The sequence below is a fragment of the Rattus norvegicus genome, chromosome 1 (assembly GCF_021556685.1).
Source record: "Rattus norvegicus strain SHRSP/BbbUtx chromosome 1, alternate assembly SHRSP_T2T, whole genome shotgun sequence".
NCBI classification, from domain to species: domain Eukaryota; kingdom Metazoa; phylum Chordata; class Mammalia; order Rodentia; family Muridae; genus Rattus; species Rattus norvegicus.
The window spans coordinates 213,610,060-213,636,158 of record NC_141534.1 but is presented as its reverse complement, the minus strand read 5'-3'; the positions used below and the strand labels follow the sequence as shown (position 1 = coordinate 213,636,158).

Sequence of the window (26,099 nt, the reverse complement as noted above, 5' to 3'; positions counted from 1 at the left end):
CAGCCCTTCCTCGCATGAGTTTTAGGTGTGAGTTGCGTGGGTCTTGGTGAATAGCGGTGAAGCTATATTTAAGTAGGAAATGACATAATAAAACAGAGTGGGTTGTAAGCCATGTGGTTGCTGGAACTTGAACTCAGGACCTCTGGAAGAGCATCCATTGCTCTTAACCTCTGAGTCATCTCTCTAGCCCAGAAACAAATTCTTACAAACAATTGATTTAAAGGCAATTTTTTAGACAAAGTAGAAAATGTCTTTTAACTTAGAGGTTGGATGAAATGGATTGAAGGTGCTCTTAATTCATTGTATATGGTTTTGATGACTTGATAGAATTTTAGGAGACCTTCCTGGTGTATGCTATACTTAATGTGATAAAGTTTCCACTAGATGATAATGTAATGTCCTGTTCTTCTAGGTATCCAAATATATCTTGTGAGTTGCTCACATCTGATGTCTCCCAGATGAATGATAGACTGGGGGAAGATGAGTCCTTGCTAATGAAATTATATAGCTTCCTCCTAAATGAGTCCCCCTTGAACCCACTACTTGCCAGTTTCTTCAGCAAGGTGCTAAGTATTCTTATCAGCAGAAAACCAGAACAGGTAAATACTGTTTCCAAAGGTAAGTATCTGGGCTGTGCATCCCCAAGGTGACACCAGAAACTTTGTTGCAGTGTTCTGAGCATGCTTGAAGTCCATTTTCAACAAGAGAGTGTGTTTTAGGTCTTCATCAGTTTGAGCAACCCTGGTTTACACATTAAGGAATATTTCTTCTTTGACATACTCTTTGATAGGCTCTAGCTCTGTTTGTTAGCATACTTTGATTTCTTCTCTGAACTCGTAATCAAAAGCATCTTTTTGAGAGTAGCAGGCTGAATCTGGGTGTGTATCTAATGACCTTTTGGATTTAACAGTTGGCTTTGCTTAGTTGTTTCCAAATGATGATCTTGAGAGAAGGTAGAATCAGGTATTCCCGAAAGTGAAGCTGACTAGTGCTTTGTACACAGTGGTAATTTATTTTAGCTTAGCTGGATACCCTTGCATCCCAGCAGTTCCTAGTGTATTGCACTGGATAGAGGCACACACCTCAATATTCTTACAGCTACCACCCCTTGACCTCTGCTTTCCCCACTAATTCAGATTTATGTGGAAATGCCACTTTCCAAGGAGTGTCACTTGGTGAAGTGTGACCTTTGGATCAGTGTCACCAGTATCACCTGAGAACTCTTTTTTTAAGCACTGCAAGTTGATTCCTCCCCCTGCTCTGCAGGGGTCTTGACAGTGAGGGGTTTAGTGCATTTTTCAGCTCACAATGTTGCTTGCTGGAATCAGAGAAAACATCGCTCTAGTGGATATTGATGTGAAAGGGTGCTCACTTCCAAGAAATAGCTAGAGCAGCAGATGCTGAGTGCAAGCCGACAGATTATCAGATGCAGCAGGCAGAGGTGAACATGGTCAAGCCAGTCAGACCTGGTGTTGTTCATGGTAGACAATAGTCCCCAGTTACTTGGTCTTATTCTGTGGTCGGCTGAAACTATTTTGGGCCCATTATGTTCTGTTCTCTGTTAAGGCTGGGCCCATGTTTTATTTCAGAAGGATGATGTTCTTTTTGTTCAGATAAGATTTTTATTTGAATAAGACAACTTTCCCAAGTGTGTTGGAGGAAGATAATTTGCCTTGAGTCACAGTAGTCACAGTCCCCAAGTCATGGTGTCAGTAGTGTAGATTGTCTCCCATTCTGCCCTCCACATAGAAATCAAAGTATCATTGGCAATTGCAAGCCATCACATACCTTGGCATAGTTAGTTTAGAGATGGCTACCTCCATTAGTAAGGCAGGCTTCAGTATGTTTTTATCCTTACATCTGCTGTCGAGACCCAGGCTGATGAGCTATGATTTCTGCAGCGTATAAGATAAACCATGAAAATATGTGGGAGACTTTCTGAGTCTCTCTGTTACTGACACCAGAGTTCAGAGCCAGTTTTATGATCTGTCTTGACAATGATGATATATGTCAGTTGAACCCTAAATGAAGAGTCCTGTCACCTTGTTTGTGTAGCTAGGATTCCTTGGAAGATGAGAGTACAGGAGTGTTGCTTGTATAGCTGCTTTTGTCTTTTGACAAAAACTTGTTTCCCGTTGTTTGGTAGTGTTGGTTAGGACTTAGGCACTGCCAGTGATGACAAAAGTCCACAGTCACATGGCTTAATTAGAAAGGTACTATTCAGCCTCTAGAAGAGGGTATCCAACTGTTGGCAGTGTTGAGTGGTTTAGTCTTCCAATGAAATCTAAAGTATAAATAGGCCTCGTGGTCCATGCTGCAGTGTCCATAGCACCAGCTAAGGTTTGTGCCTGTAGGCCCTAGAACCAGTATTTCTGCCATGAAATTGTGGGGAAGTTTGGCCATGTGTGACTTTTTCCTCCTCTCACCCTTCCTTTCAAAGACTTCTGTAGGAATCAGCTGTGAATGGCATGGCTGCCACTCCTTGAAGAAGTGCATCTATTTTACATCGTTGTCTACACAAACAGTACACTGACTCACTTTGAAGCTACTTGGCGGGTGTAGTTCTAGCTGTTCTGGCTGTTGGTCTTCTTTGTGCAGCTTGGTAGAAGTCCTGTGACTTTCATAGCGTGCAGATCTGAGTTTAACTCCCAGGACAGTTTCCTTTTAGTTGTAGGAGATACTAGCATGTCTGAGCTAGGATTTCTCATCTAGAACAGTGAATCTTCACCTTCCAGGGCTTAGTGAAAATTTGTGGCAAACTTTCCTACCACCTTGTGAAGCTCTCCCAGTATGTGTGGTAGGGTTTTAGCAGATGCTGTGGGCTCTGGGCTCACAGACACAAATAAGACATAGGAAGCTGTGTAGGACAGAGCATCATTTCCATTCCTAGTTCTTTCCCACTCAGCACAGCCCCCTTTTCCCAACCTCCTCTTGTTGGTCACATATGCACGAGTGCAGCCTAAGTCACCTCGTGTTAGAAACATCTTTGCTTTGAATCTCCCTTCATTTTTAATATTACACATTTTGATTTTAAGTCTAATAAGATTGTCTCATAAAATAGTGCATATTTTTTAAACGTTTGTTTTATTTTCTGTATATGGGTGCTTTGCCTACATGTATGTGTACTATGTATATATGTCTGGTGCCTACAGAGGCCAGAAGAGGGTGTTGAATCTCCTGGAACTGGAGTCATAGTTGGTTTTGAGCCACCACTTGGGTGCTGGGAATTGAACCTGGGTCTTCTAGAAGAAGTGCTCTTAATTGCTGAACCATCTCCAGCCCCAAATAGAATGTTCTTTAGCTGTTTGCAGTGTTGTGGGACTTTTTAATACATGTTCTTAGAGAATGAACAATGAAAATAAACAGAAGGCTAAGGTTCAGGCAGCTTTATTTGTAATGGGGACGCATGTTGGTTTAAGAGATCATGTTATTTAAGGGTTTTGAATATTGCAATTGTTAGCCAAATTCACCATGTACTTGCTGTAACGGCCTGTTCTTAAGCTAACTGGCAGGATTTGATGAATATTGGTCACTCTAGATTGTATGTCTCAAGTTATGCATCTTTCAGTTTGATTTGTTTTCCTCTAGATTGTGGATTTCTTGAAAAAGAAGCGTGATTTTGTGGATCTCATTATAAAGCACATAGGAACTTCTGCTATCATGGATTTGTTGCTCAGGCTCTTGACATGTATTGAGCCTCCACAGCCCAGGCAAGATGTTCTGAATGTGAGTAGAGATTTGAACGGCTGGGAGTGCAGTTATGTGGGCTCCTGGACTACTCCTGTGTGCTGGGGGAATCCTACAGGATAAGGGGTTCTGGGAATGAAGCAAGGAGGTGGTTGTCTCAAAACAGAAAAGATTCAGATTTTAATTTTATTTTATTTCTTTGGGACTGGTCTCTCATTGTGACCCTGACTGTTTTGGAACTCACTCTATAGACTGGGCTCCTCTCAAACTCAGAGATAAGGCTCTATGCCTCCCAAGTGCTAAAATTAAAAACATGTGCAACCACACCCAGCTGACATTCAGACTTTGTAGAACTAGGACTCAGAATGCTTAGTTCCCTAGATGTGTTATTTGCCCTTTGCTGGTTGGTTTGTTACATTGACGATGAGTAAGTTGAGGATTTATCCTAAAGCTGCGTCTAGAATAAGCAGGACAAGACTTTCTAAGAGTGTGCCTCCTGTGGGAGGGTCAAACGGGAAGAATGGGGATACATGAAAAGGGCCCGCTTATAAGTTCAGTTACAATTTTAGGATATGTCCAGCTTGAATAGATAGACCTCTTACATGAAACTGGACTCAAGGGAGATTTGAATAATCTGTATATAAGGCTTTCCTTGGGTGTTTGCCTTCTGGAACCATACCTTAATTGATCCCCGTTCTCTTGTGGTTGTATATTCCTATATTGCTAGCACTCTGTAGGTTGAAGCAGGAGGATTTTAGGTACTAGATAACTTGGGCCATATAAGATCCTGTCTCAAAAGAAAACCTATATCTCAATAAAAAAGAGTTCCATTAAAATTGTAGTTTTAAAGATTTAAGGGACCAAACTATGAAAGGAAGGGTTTGCTGGGGGTTATCCACTGCAGAGCACACACTGCTAAGATGCCCCATCATGCTTGCTTTATCTGATAGGTCAGAGCTAGGGTCTGTCAAGGTGACTTAGGTAACCAATGGGGTATTAGAGACTGATGCCCTGGGACTTGCAGGGCAAGACTTCAGATAGAGGCACCTTGCTTCTTTGTGTGTCTCTGTAGATCTGGGTCTTTTCTCAGAAGGGGTTCAAAATTCAGGGAAAGACTGTTAATGCAAGAGGGATGACAGGTTGGCACAGAGGCAAATCTTACCACTATGGTTTGTTTAATACATCTACTCCTCTGGCTACTTCAGAGTTGAATTTTTTAGGGCCTATTTCTAGAAGTATGTTTTTGGGGAGAGTATGTGGTTAGTAATGGGAGAGCAGGTTAGTGAGAAATTCCTTAGTCTCTTTTTTTTTTCTGTTAAGATAGATAGATAGATTTATTTATTTATTTATTTATTTATTTATTTATTTATTTATTTATTTATTTATGTGTTCTGTTTTCATGCATACCAGAAGAGGGAATCAGATTCCATTATAGATGGTTGTGAGCCACCATGGGAGTTGAACTCAGTACCTCTGAAAGAACAGCCAGTGCTCTTAACTGCTTAGCTATCTCTTCAGCCCCTTCCTTAAACTCTTTAAGGTCACGGGTACTTGTGAATATCTCTGCAGAGGGTAGAAGTTCGAAACTGGTTAGCTCACCAAATGTCCTGACCTTTCTCATATTCAGGAGTCATATACTCTAGGGCATTGCTATCAGAGTGTGGCCTCAGGTAATATTGTGGGAAATTTTATCCCATACCTAGTAATTTCTGGGAGATTTATAAAATTAGATCTAAGGTTTATGAAAATGTTAAATGTATTTATAAAATAGAACTTAAGAGCCAATAAGATGGCTCAGTGGGTAATGGCACCTGTTGCCAAACCTTTTCATTTTGAGTTCTATTCCCAGAACCCATAAGATGTAAAGAATCCATTCGTACAGGACATCCTCTGTTGTGTACACACACACACACACACACACCCCAATTAAAATTATTAAAACACAGCAGTTGGGTGGCTTCTGTTATAAACCTGCCCATTAGTATTTGTATTGCTCTTTGATGTGTTTTCTGTAAAGAGCCAGGGATAGCATCAGGGGTTTGTCTGTCTTTATTAAATTTTATTTGGTTTCTTGCCCTCAAGCCCATTCTCTTTCACCTTTGGAGGTCAAGTGGCTTTTCTCAGTACTGAACTGCCTTATATTTTATGGTGTTTTGGTCCTTTAGGGAACTGATATTAAGGTTGCTGGTTTTTCCTTTATCATTATTATTATTTTTCACTCCGATCCCTTCTGTTTTTGTTCACTGCATCTCATGTAGTTACAAAGAGAATGTTATGGTCCCCACAGCTCTACCTTTGAAAAAGGCAGGTGACTGTCATCTGCTTTTAAGCTCCCTCAGTCTGACCCTAGTATTTCCTGTAGAGAATTTAGTTTGGGTATCTAACCCTGCCCTCCCATCTTTTTCCTTTCCCCTTCCTTTCCCTTCCCTTTTCCTTTCCCTTTCCCTTTACTTTCCCCTTCCCCTTTCCTTCCCCCTCCTCTTTCCCTTCCCCTCCTCCTCTCTCTTCCCCTTTCCCTTCTCCCTTCCTAAGACAGGGTTTCTCTGTGTACCCCTGCCTATGCCTCTCCTGGGACTCACTCTGTAGACCAGACTGACCTTGGACTCAGAGATCCTCCCTCTGCTTTCTGAGTACTGGGATTAAAGGTGTGCACTACTACCTTCCAGCTTCAAAGCTCCTTTTCGTCTTGGGTTCTCCAAACTCAGAGGCTTGGTACTAAGTTGTTCTTAGTTCATCTGAAGTTCAGAGCTGACACTCTCCTAGAGCTAGTATTGCTCTCAGTATTGAAAGTATAGCCATGTAAATGTTAACTATCCAGTAGTCACCATCACTGAGTGTTGTTTGAGTGTGTGGCTGTTGGGACTTGGAGTTGTTGGTGAATGATATATTCACTGCATTTTCCTTGGGGGACTTTCTAATTTTCTGTAGTGTTCAAAGACCAGAGAAACCTACCTGTAAATCCTACTTAAAGTGTGATGGCTATTTCCAGTGTGTTAGTCTTCACTGGGACTTGAGCAGGAGCCACTTGTTGCTATGATCACTTCTACAATGTGTTTTGCAGTGGCTAAATGAGGAGAGAATTATCCAGAGGCTTGTGGAAATAGTTCATCCATCGCAAGAAGAAGATGTAAGTTCTCTGACACAACTTATTTTTTCATATAAAAACTGTTCATTTGCCACAGAACATACATGTGTATATGTAAAGGGAACCATAAGGGTTGTATAGCATAGTGATAACCTGTTATTCTTGAGTTGTGAGGAACAGGACAGCATCATCTCCTTCCCAGAGGTGGGTCAAGCTAAACCTGCTTTGTGATAAATCTCTTTCCACACCGCTTTTTCTTTTATACCTGCTTTTTTCTTAGATGATGGGGCTACATCTACATCCTGAGAAGTCTGACTAAAACTTAGCAGACATCACAAGGTCTGGGTCACCACTGAATCTAACAGTGAATTCACAGTCTTGCTCCTGACCTTGAGACTCAAACTGTTTCAGCCTGAGTGTGGAAGCTAGAGACAGACATTGTGACGGTGTATCCTGTCCCATCTGCTCAACTCCTTCCCTGGTCCTGGAGATCAGACACAGATGTGGCAGTGGGTCTAAAGCTTGAGTTGACTGTTCCTGTCTTGAGGTGTCAGGATGTATATCTCTGAAATTTATAGCATCACTTCTCAAGAAGCATACCAAGGTATATGAGATTATCCAAAGTCAACTCATATATAGGCATAACAGCTTCATAATAGGTTCAACCTCATGTCCATGTAGGAGTTGGTTTTAGGGTAATTTAGAGTATGTTCAAGGCCTTAGGTTCTCCTTTCATGCTTCTGGATTGCTGGGTAGATTGGGAAGTAAGCAGTGTGGATGAGCAGGCAGAGGAAAAGAAGCTTTTACCCAGAGGATATTTTTTATTTAGGGGTGGTTTTCTGTAGAGGTGGACTTACTTTCTGTTTAAATAACCTGCTTAAAAAGTTTTTATGGGTCTTTAACAATGGCATAGTGGCTAAGAGCACTTACTGCTCTTTCAGAAGACCCGGCTTCAATTCCCAACACCACCTAAAAAGCTGTAACTGTCCCTAATTCAGTTCAAAGGGATCCAACTCTCTTCCAGTTAAGTACCAGACACATATATGGTATATGTACATACATACGTACATAACACTTAAAAATGAATCTTAAAACTTTTTTTATGGCTAGAGATGATTTTAAGATACATTCTTCACTTCCCCACCATCCTCTCTTGGGATTATGAAGTGCATGCTCCCTTATGGTAGCTGCTATTGTTGCCAGAGTTGGTATTCTTCATACATTCCAAGGGTGTATGCTAGGTGCTAAGGGAGAACTCTGGTGCAAGAACTCTTGGGCTTATTGGTTACTAATTTCTTTCCCTCTGGGTAGGAGCTCAGTGGTTGCAGAAGCTCTCAGTTCCCATGTTCTAGGAGCCTAGCCAGTGCTGGTAGTAGAGAGCGGTGATAGGCAGAGTTGGCCTCTTTGTGGGCGGTGCTTTCTATAAATAGGCTTGTTCTTCACTGTATTCTTGAACAGACCTTGGTCTCTTACAAGACTTCCCACTTGTCTGTAGAGTCCATCAGAAACTATAAAGGAGAGGCTCGGTTCTATAAACTTTTAACTTAATCTTGTATATATTGGTACTTTGCCTGTACCATTTCTCTGGGATGACAGCCCCAATGTTGCTCACTGGTTAAGTCAATGTTTTATAAGAAACCATTCTTGGTTACTGCCCTCTGGTTTTCTGCTCCAGTATGCTTGTCTTGACATTTTTTTAAAATAATGCTTTTAGATTTATTTTTAATGTTATGCACGTGGGTGTTTTACCTGCATGTCTATATGTGCACTATCTGCATGTGTGGTCGCCATAGAGGCCTGAAGAGGGTGTCCAGTCCCTTGGAGTTGGAGTTAACCAATGGTTGTGAGCCACCAGGAGGGTGCTGGGAATCGACTTGGGTCCTTGAAACAAGTGCCAATACTCTTAACCACTGAGCAATCTCTCCAGTATATAGCATGGTTTCTGAGAAAGACAAAACCATGACTAGCATGGTGACTCCTGCCAGTAATCGCAGCAAGTGGAAGGTTAAAGCAGGAGAGTAGCAGAAGTCAGAGGCCAGCCTGCAATACATCTCAAAAACAGTACCCTCCACAGAGGGGGATATTAATTATCATTTAAAAAAAGCGTTAGGTCACTGATTCTGCATCAGGTCACTGATTCTAGTTTATAAGTGTGGATCCCCACTTATGTATCATCTCTCCAGAATGTGATGTTGAGAGATGTTACTGTTTCCCACAGGACATGAATGCTGAGGCTTCCCAGAAAGGTAGATGGACACTCCACCTTCTATCTTCCCCAGAACTCTGTTAGTTCTCATTTGTTTGTTTTACTTTTTGAGCTAGTGTGTGTATTCATCTGGTGTGGGGGATACCTTTTTTTTTTTCCTTCAAATATTTAGTCAAAGACATATGTCCATGTCAGGTCTTTGCGCACATGTCTTTACAAATGGTAATCTGCACCGTGTAGTCACGGAAGAAAAGCTCATCAGCCTGGCAGTCAAATGCTTCTGTCTTTTCCTTTGGGGCTTCACTTGTTCATTGAAGTTTATAGGCAGTTTTAATTTGTATTACTTCTCAAGCAATTTCTCTCTTCACTATTTACTATAAAGTTAACTTCTAACAAGTTCTATAGCTAAAATTGTACCTTTTTCCTTTAGCGGCATTCAAATGCCTCACAATCACTTTGTGAAATTGTTCGCCTGAGCAGAGACCAGATGTTACAAGTTCAGAACAGTACAGAACCAGATCCCCTGCTTGCTACTCTAGAAAAGTATGTTTACCACTTGGTTCTTACTTTCCTCATTGATGCTGTTTGATGTATTACCTTATGAGTGACTGGTAAGTGATGTGCTCCTTTGAGGGCATCGTGTCATTAAAAACCCTATGCAAAGCAGGAAAGCCTGCTTTTCTTCTTCCACTGTTTGTGACCCAGTAGAGACCGAAGAGCAAGAAGGGGAATCCAGTGGCATGTATCTGGACTTTCAACTTCTCAATGCCTGCAAAGCTGACTTTTACAGAGCCATCCTGACATGAAACAGTCATATTATGACTTGGAGGACTTCTTGTTTTTTTTTTTTCCCCCCTCCGGAGCTGGGGATCGAACCCAGGGCCTTGCGTTTGCTAGGCAAGCGCTCTACCACTAAGCTAAATCCCCAACCCCACAGAAAGTTGTCCTTGGTCCACCTGCTCCGAATTACTGGCTTCTCAAATTCCCTAGAACTTTTTGTTTGTTTGTTTGTTTTGGTTAGGATAAGAGACCATAAGAATATCTTATTGTAGAGAAAACAGCCTTTGATACACAATAAAAGCCATGAGACGTCCCTGGGTGGGCTTGAACCACCAACCTTCAGTTAACAGCCAAACACGCTAACCGATTGCGCCACAGAGACACTTGTTTTTCTTAAATACAGTTTTCTGTATGCATGTATTTGACCCATTTATGTCATCGGTTTCTTCGACTATTGTCTAGGGCCACACCGCATCTTTGCAGCTGACTCAGGCTGCTTGAGCACGTACTTTGTTTAAGCTCATGTTGAGGGGAAGGTCCTTTGGGGATGGGCTGCTGTTCTGATTTCCAGGATTCTTACATTTTCACTAAGAATGTTGGTTGTTAACATGGGTATGTTGTTGAGTGTGTCCACACTGTTAAAGTAGTGTTATAGAAAGCAGTCTCTCTGTGGGAGGAACAACTGAAATGAGTGCACATTGAATGGGGGTCTCCTTCACTCTATTGTTTTTGGCTTGTCTCTCATGGTGTTGTGTGTCCCTTTGTAGTCCTCCAATGTAAAGAGGCTTTCTGTATCTTTTGCCAAAGTGTCTGTAAATCAGGGGAGGTTGCAGCTTGCTATAACTGTCCTATAAGAAAGCTGACTTGTAGTCCCAGCATTGTTTCCAAAGGAAACCCTGTGGGTTTTGGTGTTATGTCTCATTTTATATAGGCACTCCTTTCAAACATATAAGATCTTCCACATCAGGTACTTCTACTAGACTGAACTGTGTAAAACTGTAATTTAAAAATTCTGAGTGTTTGGCTGGGTATGGTGACACATGCCTTAAACACAGTACTTGGGAGGCACAGGCATGCCAGTCTTTGGGATCTAGGACAGCCTGGGCTACGTAGTAAGACCTTATCTTAGATAAATAAAACCAAAAAAACTGTTTTGAGTTTGAGAAATTTTATATAGTTTAGAAAGCTACTGTCCAATAGAAACACAGCAAAGCAACATATAGTTTTAATGTTTTTTTAAATGTGGAGTCTTGAAATCCGGCATTTATGGTTAGAATATGTCAAAGTCAGTGAGCTATATTCTGTTAGTAGTAGCCACATGTGGTAAGTGGTTAGTATAGAGTCAGCCTACCTACCTGGTCAACAGTGATCTCTGAGTTCTGCAGGGCCACCAGAGCCCTTGCATCTAACTTTCAAGCTCTAACTTTAGTCCTTCTGAAATTAAGATAAGTATACAGTCATGATCTATATCTATAAATGTTAGAGTGGATTTCTTCAGATACGTGGACCAGGTGAGTCAGCGACTTGTGGTATCACTGTGTCCTTCTAAAAGCCAATGTACATTAGAGTGGGACCCTCCCCCCATCCTCCCTTCCTCCCCTTTCCCCCTTTAAGGAATGAAGGATTTACTTTGGCTCTCACTTTGAAGGACAGTCCATTCTGGCAGCATGATGTCTATAGCATGAGGCAGGTAGTTGGTTATGTTGCATGTGGTTGGGAAGCAGAGAGAGAGGAATGCTTCTTCCCACCCGCTAAATAGCTTTTATTCTTTGTGCTGCCAGTTCTTTTGTTGTTTATGGATTGAGGAAATACAGCAATAGAAGGCTGCCATGAACTTAGAAAACCTATTAAATATACTCCTTAGTCCACATATATGGTTAATATATTCACTAACATATCAAAGTATGCTATCAGTGCTCTGTTGCTGGGAAGAGACACTGTACTGTGACCATGGCAATTCTTAAAAAAGAAATTACTTAATTGGGGCTTGCTTACAGTTTTACAGTCCATTTTCTGCATGATAGGGAACATGGCGGCATTCAGGCAAAGAGTTCTACATGTAGATCCATAGACAGCAGGAAGTGAGTCTCTTGGCCTGGATTGTGCTTCTGAAACCCCAAAGTCCACCCTCAGTGACATACATCCTCCAACAAGGCCACACCTCCTAATCCTTTCAAATAGTGCTACTTCTGTGAGCCTACGGGGCTATTTTTATTCAAACCACCATGTTGTCAATATTTAATGATCAAATAGTTTAGTTACTATAAAGACTATATAACAGTCTATCAGAGTGTCAGTCTTTGGTGAGACATATAAAAAATTGCCTGCATTTGAGTGTTGAATGACCCATGTGCATGTGTGTTTCAGGTGGAAGAGTGGGTTGAGTGGCTGCAGTTGAAGAGTGTTTGAGACTAGTACCACCAAGAAAGAAATCTTGAGTTGATAGACGTGGAGTTTAGGAGGAAGTTTGGGCCTAAATTAAATGCATTCTAGCTAGTATCTCTGGAAATTTTTTTTAAAGATTTATTCATTTATTATATATAAGTACACTGTAGCTGTCTTCAGATACACCAGAAGAGAGAATCGGATCTCTTTACAGATGGTTGTGAGCCACCATGTGGTTGCTGGGAATTGAGCTCATGACCTCTGGAAGAGCAGTCGGGTGCTCTTAACCGCTGAGCCATCTCTCCAGCCCTGGAAATTTTTGAAATTGAAGATTTCTTTAAAATACTTCTCTTTGGGCTGTACTCTGTATCTCAAATATATATAGTAATGAACTCAGAATTTTTGTTATTTTGAGTCAGTTTTATAGATGTGAGTCTTTCTGTGACCACCCTACAAAAAGGAAACTCTGAATAAGAAGGAGCCGTTGTTCCAGAGTAGGGGATGAATCATCTAGATGTCTTCACACAAAGTAACTTTTACTGACACTTGGTTGACATTACCTGTGTTTTAAAAGGGGAATGGGACCGTGTCAGAAAGCACCTCCTAATCTAGAGGCTGAAAGGTGTCCCTCACCTTGTGTGGCAAGTTCCATCCTGTTGTTCTTGGTGCTGGTCTCTTCTGGGTGATGGATAGTAGTGTTTGGATAAAACTCTGGCTGTGACACCAGTACTGTGTTGTTAAATTGTAAGTTTTCATTGGTTACTGCATTGTTTTGTCCATAAGAATGTTCCTGGTGTGACAGAATTCCAGGTTAATATAGCTGTGAGATGGTTAGGGCTTGTTTGCCATTGCCTTTGAGTAGATGTCAGTGGTTTTGAAAGCATGACTTTGCTGCGGTGAGTGCCCTGCAGTCTCTGAGCACGATAGGGACAGACATCAGCACTGTTGAGCTGGAGGTCCATCAGGGAAATACACAGTTGCCAGAACCATAGTTCCAAATCTCTAATCCAGTAGCTTTCAACCTGTGGGTCAAAACCCTTTTGTGGGGGTCAAATGACCCTTTTATCAGGATCACATATCAGATATTCACATTATGATTCATAACCATAGCAAAATTACAGTATGAAGTAGCAGTGCACATAATTTTATGGTTCAGGGTCACCACAGGATGATGATCCTAGCATGAGGAAGGTTATACTGACTTATCACTTGAGAATCACAGAGTAAAAGTCAGTGGATTATGGTCTTTTTGACTTATTTTGGATCTTTGGTAGTCAAACAGCTGTCATACTTGTGTGGAAAAATGTGAGTGGGTTCTACTTTGTCATTTTGGAAAGATTTTCCTTTTGTGAAAGTGATAAGTTCTAAGTCTTTACATTACTGTCAGACAGTCACCATGGCCACCACCCTGCTTTGAGTAGGAGATCACACCTAACCTTGGAAAAGTTGTGGCTTATCAGCAAGGCTGACCAAGGCAAACAGGGTCACCCCTTACTCTGTTAAAGGGAATAAACTTACATACATAAGGAGAGTCATTGTAGTAGTGATATTTAAAGTAGAAAGCAGGACATGCCCACGTGTGGATGAATGCTGATAGGGCTTGGGTTGGATCTTCTTAGTTGTTATTGTTAAATGACAGTGCAGTCAGTGTTTGACTATTGTTTTTTTTTCCCCTCTCAGGCAAGAAATTATTGAGCAGCTTCTGTCAAATATTTTTCACAAGGAGAAGAATGAATCAGCCATAGTCAGTGCAATTCAGATTTTGCTGACTTTACTTGAGACTCGACGGCCAACGTAAGCTTTCCTTTTTTTTTAATCTCACCAAATGACCTATCTTGTTTTACTTTTAGGTGCCTTAAAAGCCGAGTTAAATTCTTGCCGGGTGAGCAATAGTAGCATGCCTTTGAAGATAGGTGCTGCTGGATTTTACTGTTGTAGAGATAATATTTTTATTTATGGGAGCACCATGGTTTGATTAACAGGTTATTGGCAGCACTTTTGTATTTTCTGTTGTTAGTGGATTCGAGGTGAGCAAATCCCAAACATGGACAGTGGCCCAGACAATTGTCTGGCAGTGTGCTTATGAAGATGGAGGAGGGGTATCCTAGTTGGCAGGTGCTGATAACCTCTCACAGTCAAGCACTGGCTGCAGTGTCATTTATCTCCAGATTCCCTTCTTGAGACTAACTTCTGTTGTTTGATGGGTCTCACTATGAGAGTATTGCATTTCAGAGGCTAGATGAATAGGAAGCCTGAGGCCTTAAGGAAAATTTTCTATTTCATAATCATGAATATGGTGTGTTTTTTCAGTAAGCCACTGGATTTCATGTTGTCTTTTACAGTTTGTATCTAGTGTAAGCGCTGGAGGATATTGCAGAGATTTTGTTGTTTTGCCTGTTCTTACTGGATTTATCCAGTGAGGCAAGTGACATAGAGATGGGGGGCATCCCCAGCTGGCAAGCAAAGTCTCCAGGCAGCCAGGGTGTCTCTTTTTCCTCTTAGTGATGAAATGTAGGTTTCTGGGGTGATAATGAAGGCAGTCTCACCAGCCCCACTTCCCAAATACCTGGCCCCTGCTGATGCCCAGCTTAGTCTCCATGATAATGGAAGGCTGTGGGGAATTTGCCTTTCTCCTTCTTTCCCAGAAATTTGTATTTTAAAATCACATAAGCAGCAAGGTAAGGTATTAATGGATCGTGCCAGCTATCTTATAGCTCATGCCCCAGGGCCTTCCTACCTTCCCCATCTGGCTTAATAATCCTGTCTTGAGAAAGAAAGAAACCCAAGGAATAGTACACACTTTTAGAAGATGTAAGGGGATAACCACCCGCATCATTTTAAAGGAGGCATCCATGATGGCAGTCAAAGGAGAGGCACACGAAGCCCTTGGTGAAGGAGGTCTTGTTTTTAAACATTGAGCAAGATGGAACCTTTAAGGTGTAATTAGATTTTGGATTTTCACCTTATCCTGGTGAAGACTTCTGAATCCCAGGGAAAGAGTTAATCAGACTCAGAAGTGTCTGGCTAAGAGGAAAGTGTCTCTTGTGAAGAGTAGCAGATTGCGTGGAGGTTCATTTGTAAAGGCAGAGTCTGAGATAAGAAGAGGAACTGTGTTCTGCCTTGTGCTATCCTGTCATCAGGGCCAAGGAAGTACACAGGAAGACCCATGATGGGAAACTTGCTGCTGTGTTAACAGCTGAGAAAGGTAGTGCTAGGAGTTCATAAGCTGAAACCTGGACTAGGTCCCAGGTGGGTTAACAGAGCTCAAAACATAAGGTGTGAGTGAACACTACAGCTCCTGACCTGTGCATCCTAGGCACATCTGTGCATCCTAGGCACATCTGCCCCGTGCTCCCTTATGTGAACGACACAGTGATTCAGTTATGTTTTCATTTTGCTTTTTCAAGATTTTTGGTGTGTGGTGTGTGTATGTAGATACCAGTGGGTACCTATGAAGACCAGACAGAGATGTTGGATCCCTGGGAGCTGGAGTTCCATGTGTGTTAATTCACACGACATGGATGGTGTACTCTGAGCTCTTGTCCTTGACTAGAGCATTCAACATTCCCAATTGTTGAGCCATTTCTTCAACCCTGATTTTTTTTTTAAATATGTATGGGTAGTTTTGCTTACATTCATGTCTGTGTACCATGCACATACAATGCCTGATTGGGCCAGAAACGATCCTGGAACTGTAGTTACAGATGATTGTGAGCTGTCATGCAGGGAATAAGAATCAGACCCAGATTTACTGAAAAAGCAAACCAGTGCTCTTAACTCCTGAGCCATCACTCCAGCCTCTGTTTTTTGTTTCTTAAATTAGGCGTTCGAGTGTATGTGAATACACCCATAGAGGCCAGTCGAGAGTGTTGAATTGCATAGAGCTTGGGTTACAGTAGGCACTCTTAACTGCTAAGCCTTCCTTTTACTCTGAGTCAGGCTTCTTATGTATTAGAGTAGCAGCAGGTTAGATAATTTTCAAAGCACCTGAGAAGGTAAAGAGAGCAAGAAAGGGAGTACCACAACAGACCTCAGACGTTGGTGTTTTGTTCATGCCTATAAGCCTTTTTAGGAGAAACATGCCAAGCAGGCAAGGTAGGAGACACCTCCCACTGTGGTTGCAGGCCTTAGCAGCGGAGCGCACCTTGTGGGGGTAACCACTGTATATTCATCAGGATCCTTCTCTGTCCTTTCTCCTAAACAGAAGCTTAAGCTTCCATGTAAAAAGAAGCTACCCCTTAAACGCTAAGGATACAATGAATAACATTTTAGCAAGAGGAAATAAAGAGGAAAAATGTTCTTCTGTTCAATGGGAAAGACAGGAACACTTGAGATAACTGGTTTTTGTTTTTGTTTTTGTTTTTTTCTACCACGATTCAGGGAAAGGATCACCAAGAAAGCCCTACTCTTAGCTGGTAAGGGTGCCAAGGCCAAGGCATTTCCCTTCACTCCATCTCTCTTCCAAGTTTCCAAGTGCAGGTTAACAAGTAACAGTGGAATGCTGCCAGAAGGCTGGTAAGCCTAGTGTGTGGAAGGAGCAGGCTTACAGGAAAGGTCTCAGCTATGGGCGCAAGCCTTAACCATATATTCAAAGTAACGAAAGACCGGAGTGTGACTCAGCTGTTGACCAGGTTGAGTCAAGCACGACACCTTAAAGGGGCAGGGAAAAAGACATCTACTCCATAAATACGTCACAGATAAGTTTCTACTCCCACACAAGATGCACTTATCCACCAAGAGATATGAGGAAAAGAGCCCCAACCAACTTAGGAGAGAAAGGACAGTAACAAGAAAATGTTACCACTGTCAGAAAAAGGGAATTTAGTAAATACAATTACTATCTTAGAGCTGTGGAAAAGTGGGCAGTGTGTAAGCAGAGAGCTTCAGTAAAGGGATGGGAGACTGTATGAAGATGCAAGAAATGTAGGAAGCGCAAGGCCCTGGGTTCGGTCCCCAGCTCTGAAAAAAAAGAACAAAAAAAAAAAAAAAAAAGATGCAAGAAATGAAAACAGAAACGAAGAGCCTTCAGCCCTCACCATAGACACCAACATTTGAGAGAATCCACACAGGAAAGCAATAATGACCAGTGATGAAGCGGGAATAGTTAAACATTGCCTGCTCACCGAGAACCCAGCAGTAACTGACAGGGCACCAGGAACAAATCTTGAGTGCCTAAATCTTGGATTCTGACCCCTTTTTCCAATAAAAGGATCCAAAGCTCCCTTGAAGAAAGGGCTAGTCCAGTCAACAGACAGCAGCTGAAAGTCCCACAGAGTAAGGAGACACTGAGTAAGTAGTCAAGGGAGGAAGGCATGAGAGAGAGAGGTGTTCGAGTCAGGGTGTCTATTGCTGCAACAAAAGCAGGTTAGGAAGGAAAGGGTTTATTCTGCTTCTCCTGGCTTGCTCAGCCTGATTTCTTATAGAACCCAGGACCACCGGCTCAGGCATGGAACCGCCACAGTTGGATGAGCCCTCCTCCATTATCACTAATTGACAAAATTCGTTACACCTGGATCTTATGGAGGATTTTTTTTTTCCTTAATTAAGGTTCCTTCCTTTCAGATAGTTCGAGTTTTGTGTGTCAAGTTGATGTAAGAGTAGCCAACACAAATGACCCCTTGTCAACTTGACATATAAATGCATCATTATTAAGCCATATCTTCTCTTTCTTATCATCCTGAGGTCTTACATTAAAAACATAAGATAGTTTTAGAGGTCCCACAGTCTTTACAAATTCAAAATTTCATGTCTTCCAGGTGTGATGGTGCGCATCTTGGTTATACAGAGAAACTCTTGTCTCAAAAATCAACAACAACAGAAAAACCAGTCTCTTAAAATATTCCATCTCTGTAAAATCCTAAAATCTTTTTTTAAAAGTTCAAAGTCTTTCATCTGTGGGCTCCTGTAAAAATCAGAATTAAACATCTTCAGGAGAGAAGAATCAGGGCACAGTTACAATCTGAACCAAGCAAAAACAAACTCCAACAATATAAATAAGTCAATGGCGAATTACCTGTTATTCACTCAGAATCTAATGGACTCTTCCAAAGAGCTTGGATCACTTCTCTGACTCTGCCCTCTGCAACACATACAGCTTGTCTTCTAGGCTCCAGCTGGCTCTACTCCACTGCTGGTGCTGTTCTTGGTGGTCATCCCATACTACTGGCATCTCCAAAACTGCTGGGCCCCTTCTATAACTGCGGTGCAGTTTAATCAATAGCCTCTAATTGGTGCCAAGCCTCAATTTCTCAAGCTAAAGACCCCTTCCATCCTGGTTCTTCATGTCTTCAAAACCAGTATCACTTGGGCAACTCTTACATACTACAAAGACCAGCTGAACCTTGGCTGCCCCAGAGACATAGCTTGTGTATGCTCTCAAGAAACACTTCCTAGGAGATTTCACCTTAGTAATGCTGATCTCTTTTCAACCACTGCTAATTTCTTAGTTCTAACTAACCAGCATCAGTTGTCCCAGTAAGACAAAGGTTTCACTTTTGTTAATAACAGCTGACTCTTCAGATTCAGCTGGCTAGAATGACAGACTCTTAATTTATAATAGCAAACAGCTTTGATAAGAGTCTTTAAACTTCCCTTTGAAGCTTTCACAAGCCAGGCCTCCTTTTTTGGCATTGTTTTCATCATTATTATCTTCTAAGCTCCTACAGAACATTACACTGAGCTCTCAACGCTCAGTAGCTTTTCTAGATACAAGTTCCAAAGTTCTTCCACAATCATCTTCATAGCATGGTCAGGTCTGGCACCAGCAATTCCGCACTCTTGATACCAACTTGTCTTAGCTAGGGTTTCTTGCTGCAACAAAATACTATGAACCAAAAACCAAATTGGGGAGGAGCATAAACAGGGTTTATTCAGTGTAGAGTTCCACATTGACATCTCCTACAGTTGTCCCTTGGCTTCCACACATGTATAGTGCACACCTCACATCTCTCTCTCTCTCTCTCTCTCTCTCTCTCTCTCTCTCACACACACACACACACACACACACACACACACACACACACCCCTCTACCTCATAGGGGAGCTGTGGTTGAGTTCCTATTTGGTATCTTCCTCATGTGAGGAAGGAATGAAAAGAAGCTAGTACTGTATAAGTAATTTAAATTTCCTAAAGGGAAAAGCCTGCAGAGGATTACTTAAGAATTAGATAGCTCCACTTTAAAGCCATTGAGGATCTAAGTTTGTGTTAAACCCTTCAGCAAAGAGCATTTCTTGTCTATAGAGTTAGGTGCAACAAATGCATTCTAAGTAAAGATATATCACTAGACAGAAGGAATACATTGCAAACCCCTGTTAAAAAGCCAGCATTATCTTGAAACCCCCTGCAGTAGATGGGAATAAGATACTACATTAACAACAGTACACAAGAACTAGATGAAAATTCCTTTAAAAAATAGGCCAAATATATCAATTAGCCCTCGAGATGACTCAGTGAGTATCCTTTAACCCCAGTATTAGGGCAGACAGAGACAGAGGCTCACTTGGGCTTCCTGCTGGTTCACAGCATAGCTCCAAGTTCAGTGAAAGACCCTGTCCCAAGGAAATGTAAAGAGTGATACAGACACCAGACATCCTCTGTTCTCCATGCACATGCTTGTACATGCCCCTAAAGCAAAATCTGTAGCAGTCAAATAATATATACTAAAAGTATAATATGACTACAAGGCTCATTTGTGTCTCAAAACTCATCATATAAACAGAGCCTTCCTATCATTTCTTTAAATTCTTTTTTTTTCACCAGCAAACTTTTTGCAAGGATTATAGCCAGTATAGTAAGGCAAAGAGGACGATGGCGTCTGTATAGGAAAGGGTAATACAAAGCTGCCTGCCCATCGATCACACAGAATTGTGTTTGAGCAAATTTTAAACAATATGCCAAGTACTAGGCATAGCCAGCCACGGTTATGCCGAGAGACGACGTTGTTGTTGTTGTTGTTGTTGTTGTTGCAAAAAGAAACTTGTTTTAACTAATAATCAACTATAGTAAGAGTTCAGGATACAGGATACAAAGCCAACACAATAATCAAAATTGAATTGCGTTTATATGTATTCACAATGAGCAATTGGAATTTGAAATTAAAGTGTATCCTTTATAGAAAAGGAATTATTTATGTATAAATCTTAACAAAATGTAAAATTTATTTATTGACCTTAATCAATGTAAATAGTGTCATTGTTACCCAAACTGACTTGTAGATGTAGGGTAATACCATCAGTATCTAAACAGAAGTTCTAATAGAACTCGAATTAAGTCCAAACTTTGTGGAAACCCCAAAGCCAAGACAAACAGGACAATGGAAAAATAGTAGGTGCCCAGATCTCTGGAACCAGGTGTATACATGCATGCGAACACACACACACCAGGTTCTGTAAGGATGGGGAAGCTGTGCACATGGAAAGGGTAAAGTTTCAGTAAGTGCTTGTGGAACAGTCTATTTGACCTTATTATACCAAAAAGTTTTGGCTCAGATTACAGAAAAACTGAACTAGAAATGTATCATAGAAGTAGCCATTAATCCTAAAACCATGGAAGTTCTAGAAGAAAACATTTGACCCAGGCAGTGAGTTCTTAGACATGTCACCAAATCATAGTCCTTGTATTCTAGCTTGAATTCTGTGGCTGTAACAAGAGCCATGACCAAACAAACAACTTGGAGAGGAAAGAGTTTATTTCTTTCTTTTTTTTTTTTTTTTTTCTTTTTTTTTCCGGAGCTGGGGACCAAACCCAGGGCCTTGCGCTTGCTAGGCAAGCTCTACCACTGAGCTAAATCCCCAACCCCGAGTTTATTTCATCTTACAGGTTATAGTCTGTCATTGAGAGAAGCCAAAACAGGAGCTCAGGCTGGAGCTTGAAGCAGAAACTCAGGGAAATGCTACTTTACTGAGTTGCTTCCAGAATCAGCAGCAGCTAACTTTCTTCTAAGGCCTCAGTCCACTAGCCCAGGGACGTATGTCCTGCAGTGGTTTGGACCACTGCAGGTAACAATCAAGAAAATGCAAGGAAGCATGCCCATAAACCCATCTGACGGGCAGTTCTTCAGTTCTTCAGGGTTTGGTTCTCTCTTGTCTGGTGACAACTGTTATTAGCCACCACAAATCCACTCCTTGTCAACTCAACCTTTCTTTGTCCCTTAAGAGCTCATGTTAATATGAGTGTCACAATATAAAAACACACTTCAACTTTTAGAAGCTGCTGAAAAACCCAAAATAAGTTACTTTTTTTTCCCTTCTTCTAGTAGGAAAGACAGACCCAGGGTATATATAGCCATGAACAGCACACAGAAAAACTCCAGCGGTGGCAGCAGTTCATTATCTGACTTCCGGGATTCACTCATGGTTATCCCTGCTTCTCCTGCTCTGCTATCTGTAGCACACACAGCATGTTTGATAGACTTAAGACAGCTCCAAAGACTTAATAACTGTTCACTGTCCTTGGTGGGTGGCCCATAGTACTGTGTTTTCAGGGTCTCTAACTCTCTACATTGTAACAAGCCTCAGCTGTTCTCCATGACCCATTCATGTCTCTAAAACCAGTACAATGTGGGAGAATGTCTTAGGGTGAATTTTGCTGTGATGAAACACCATGACCAAAAGCATCGTAGGGAAGAAAAGGTTTATTTAGCTTATATATCCTGAATCATAGTCCATTTGAGGGAACTTAGACTAAGCTGGAGCCCGGAGGCAGGAGTGGATTAGTGGCCATGGAATAGTGCTGCTCACTGACCTGCTTCACATAGTACTCAGTACCACCACAATGGCCTAGCCTTCCCCCGTTGACCACTAATCCAGAGTGGATTACAGACTTGTATGTGCCAATATACCTGTTTGAGTGGGATTGAATCCAGGGCTTTCTCCATGCTAGGCAGACACTATATACCAAGTCATATTTAGTATTACTACTGCAGACTTTTGAAAGTCCCACGTTTGTTTTCTGTGTCTGAAAACAAAGCCAAAACTTGGTGGCTTATAGTCAAGCTTCTTGAACTTTTACCACTCATAATCCCCCCCCCCCTTTTTTTTTCTTTTCTTTTCTTTTTTCGGAACTGGGGACCGAACCCAGGGCCTTGCGCTTGCTAGGCAAGTGCTCTACCACTGAGCTAAATCCCCAACCCCTCATAATCCCTTTTGAGCAAAGACATTTTTACTCAATACTTTATATAAGTATATAAATAAAACAGTCTTTAGTATACATGCAATTCTGCTTTTAAAGGTGAAAGCAAATTTTCGTCGTGAGGTGGGTATGCTTGTTCACTTTACATAAATAATTCATGGCTGCATTTTCAACATTGTAGGTTGTAGAGCATGTTCAACTTTATAATCACCAGTGCTATGAAGGCCACTTTAACTATGTAGTACAAAGTGGCAGAAGTATAGTTAGAACCATCTTGAAAACTTTGTCTCTAATCCCAAGTAAGCATTTTAATGGTTGATTGTTTCTTTGTCTTTAATGAACCTTGTCAGTGACTCCAATAGCAGTTTTAATATCAAACACTCTTAACACATTTCAATCTGACGACTTACCAATTTGATTCTTTCATGCTGAGATTGTTATAATTCAACTGTTGTATTTGTCTAAGAACACAAAATTGTGCAGTAAAAAGCATTATAGCAGCCATAGCCTCAGATTGAGGCAGGATGTTTCAGTGGTCTTTACTAAGTGGTGTGATGGTATGTGTAATGCATATAGAGTTCAGCATAGCACAGTGAGTGAGACCCGTAAGAAACACCTCAGATTCATAACACCTTTGACTTTGAATTAGTTTTTCCTGTTGTGTATGTTCAGAAGTCTTATTGTTTCCAAATGTTTTTGATCCTTTCTCCACCCCCTCGTCAATTACGTTATTACTCCATATTGGGTTGCAGCCCACAGTTTCAGGAGCTGGGTCTGAGAGTAACAGGTCTAAGTGTCAAAGTTTCAAGATTTCTTTCAAGTGTTGGCAGTGCTGCAGTCCTAAAGAAGCACAGAGACAATAGTTCCCTGTCTCTTCAGTTTCTCTTGACTTTTGATAACTCCATGGCCTGTGGCCACTGTTCATTTGTCCTCATCTTGCCCTCTGTGTGTGTCTCTCTTTCATTTCTATTCTCCTAACCAAGTGGCATCCACAGGCTGTGAGGATTAAGGTAACATTTGTCTGAAGGAGCTGACACTTGGCCAGAGGTATCATCCTTCCCTTTTCTTCAGGAATTGTGTCTCTGAATGCAGCCTTCAGAGCACAGTGTCACCCACAAGTGATGTGTTTTCAGAAGCACTTTTTTAGGTGTCTCAGTTCATATATAGTTTTTAGTCTGTTGATGGACTAACTCATCAGTGTTGTCTAAGGAGGGACATCTTCAAGTGGTTCTTGTATTAATGATCACTAAGTAATTGATAATAAAGAAGTTGGATTTGAGTTCAGGGAGTCTCACTACAGTAGTCACCACATAGGTTTTTTGTTTTGTTTAAGATTTATTTATTTATTCCTATATTTACTCATTTATTCATTATGTATACAGTATTCTGTCTGCACATATGCCTGTAGGCCAGAAGAGGGCACCAGATCTCATTATACATGGTTGTATGGTTTGTGAGCCATCAAATGGTTGTTGAGAATTGAGCTCAGGACCCCTGGAAGAGGAGCTAGTGCTCTTAACCTCTGAAAATCTCTTCAGCCCTATGTAACATTTTTAGTTTGAACTTCGTACCCCCATTTTCATACTGATCTAGGTCCTCCTTCTTTTCCTGGGCTTATCCTTCCCCACTTGATATCTACTGTGCCTTTGTAGATAAGAGTACCACCTGTGGGGAGGGTTAAAAAAAAAAAGAGTACCAGCTGGAATTGGGATTCTCACTCTATCTGTAGTCCTTTGTTTTTGTTTTCTGTTGTTGTTTGTTTGTTTGTTTTTAAGGTATGATTGAGGACTGAATTTTATGCAGAATAAATTAAATCCTTTAAATACAAATCAATGTTGTTTACCCAAAAATAATCTCAGGGATAAGCAGGGACCTGCTTATTGTTAGCATTCCCGAATGGCAGGTGTTTCTATGTGTCCTGTGACTGGGTCAGTTTTCCATTTGAAACATGAATTTTCTGATCAATTAGAGATATACTGACGGGTATTGGAAGGTTCTGGGGGATCTGGAGATGTGACATAATATCTCACCTGATACCATAACCACTTTAGGTTCTCAGGGCATAGTGGCCAGTCCCATGAGTCTTACTACTCTATTTCTTGGCCACCTCTTTGACATCACGTAACGTTGTCACACAGACTCATAATGTGTGCCTGCAGGGTTGATAAAGTCTAGTATTATAAAATTACTGTAGTTACCTTGATTCGTTTTTCAGATTTGAAGGCCATATAGAAATCTGCCCACCAGGCATGAGTCATTCAGCTTGTTCAGTTAACAAGAGTGTTCTAGAAGCCATCCGAGGAAGACTTGGATCTTTCCATGAACTCCTGCTTGAGCCACCCAAGGTAGGGTTGTTGTCTTAAGTGTTACTGGCAGCCAGTGGTTTGGTTTTGGCAGTCACTGTACTGAGAACCTTGGACATATGACGATGACCATAATTAGCATTACATATCATGTATTTTAAAAGTGTGTGCATGTGTGTGCACCTCCTTTGGTTATATCCTTCCATTCAATTCTATGGGTTCTGGAGATAGAACTCAGAAACTTGGAAGAAAATGCTTTGCCCACTGAGCCATATTCTCAGCCTACATGATATGTTTAAAGGTTTACTACCAGTCTTTTCTGCCTCTGAGATATTTTGTTGTTGGTTGGTTGGTTTTGTTTTTGGGGCAAGGTCTTGATATATATTTTGCCCTTGAACTTAATATCCTCCTTGTAATAAGATTACAAGCATTTACTACTGTGCCTCCCACCAGGCTTTATCCATATGCCTTGTCTAAATTAGTAAATGAGCTAAATTAAAATTTAAAATATCTACTTAATAAACTCAGATTCTTGTTTTGTAAATCCTTGAGTTCCTATGTATCAGTAAAATAAAGTTTTCTGTTTGTAACATATTCCTTTTAGGCCTTTGAGGTAAGGTTAACCTTTTGTGATCTGATTTTTGAGGTTGCCTCTTCATGTGAGCTTGGGGACAGTGTAGGCAGATGACATTTTAACTGAATATAGTCTGTTGAGGTCTTAGTGTGCAACTTTGAAAGGACCTCACACAGGCTGTGGCTTTTCCACGGGAGAACAACTGTATGCAAAACTGAACACTGTACATTTGGATCCAGTGTCATCTGTAGTGTTATCTCTACATTGTAATAACTTTAGTGTGTGAGTTTGTCACCTCTGTAGGAGGTCTTGTTACTTAGTCACTGTTTGGTTGCTGTGAAAAGACACTATGACCAAGGTAACTCTTATAAAAGAAAGCATTTTATTGGGTCTTTTTTTACCGTCGAGGCTTAGTCTTTATCATGAGAGGAGGGTTAGAACAGTAGGTGACAACTGCATTCTGATCTTCAGGCAGACAGGGAGAGAATGGCCCTGACTTGGTCTTTTGAAACCTCCAAGCCCACCCCCACTGACACACCTTTTTCAAGAAGGCCACACCTACCCCAGCAAGGCCATATCTGCTAATCCCAATGGCCACTCTCTGGTGACCAAGTATTTAAATATGTGAGCCTATGGGGACTATTCTTATGTCAGAACACCCCCACCCTTTCTATTGAATGATTTGGAGGAACAGCAGCAGAAGACTTGAAGTCAGTGCCCCAAGGCTCTGGTTAACTTCTAAATTTTTGTTCAGACACTCAATGCTGTTGTGAGTGCCTCGCCATTCTCTCTGGCCTTAGAGGTCCGCATCTTCATCTAGCTCATTCACCCTAGGAAACTTTTTTTAGTTTTTAACAGCTAAATAGCTAGTGGCATCCTTCTTGCCAGTCCTAGGAATAAGAATAATAGGAGAAGATGAGATCATCACCAATGAAAAATGGAGTCAAGCA

At 41.3% G+C, this 26,099-nt stretch overlaps 1 protein-coding gene and 1 non-coding gene across 33 annotated transcripts in view; one reads left to right on the top strand and one right to left on the bottom strand.

The window, feature by feature from the left end:
* Ppp6r3 (protein phosphatase 6, regulatory subunit 3) overlaps positions 1-26,099 on the top strand; it is a 114,445-nt gene that overhangs the window by 48,220 nt on the left and 40,126 nt on the right. For 31 of the 32 annotated variants that reach the window (NM_001395099.1, XM_087562576.1, XM_087562559.1 and 28 more), the window contains 6 exons: positions 413-599; positions 3,589-3,726; positions 6,749-6,814; positions 9,409-9,521; positions 13,824-13,937; positions 24,488-24,617. In NM_001395099.1, the coding sequence (NP_001382028.1) occupies positions 413-599; positions 3,589-3,726; positions 6,749-6,814; positions 9,409-9,521; positions 13,824-13,937; positions 24,488-24,617 (748 nt within the window). Of the gene's footprint in view, positions 1-412; positions 791-861; positions 3,727-6,748; positions 6,815-9,408; positions 9,522-13,823; positions 13,938-24,487; positions 24,618-26,099 lie in introns of all 32 variants that reach the window. The other variant, XM_087562581.1, reaches the window with a different exon arrangement.
* On the bottom strand, positions 10,068-10,140 carry Trnan-guu1 (transfer RNA asparagine (anticodon GUU) 1). The gene has a single exon. It is a non-coding gene; the product is annotated as a tRNA-Asn (tRNA).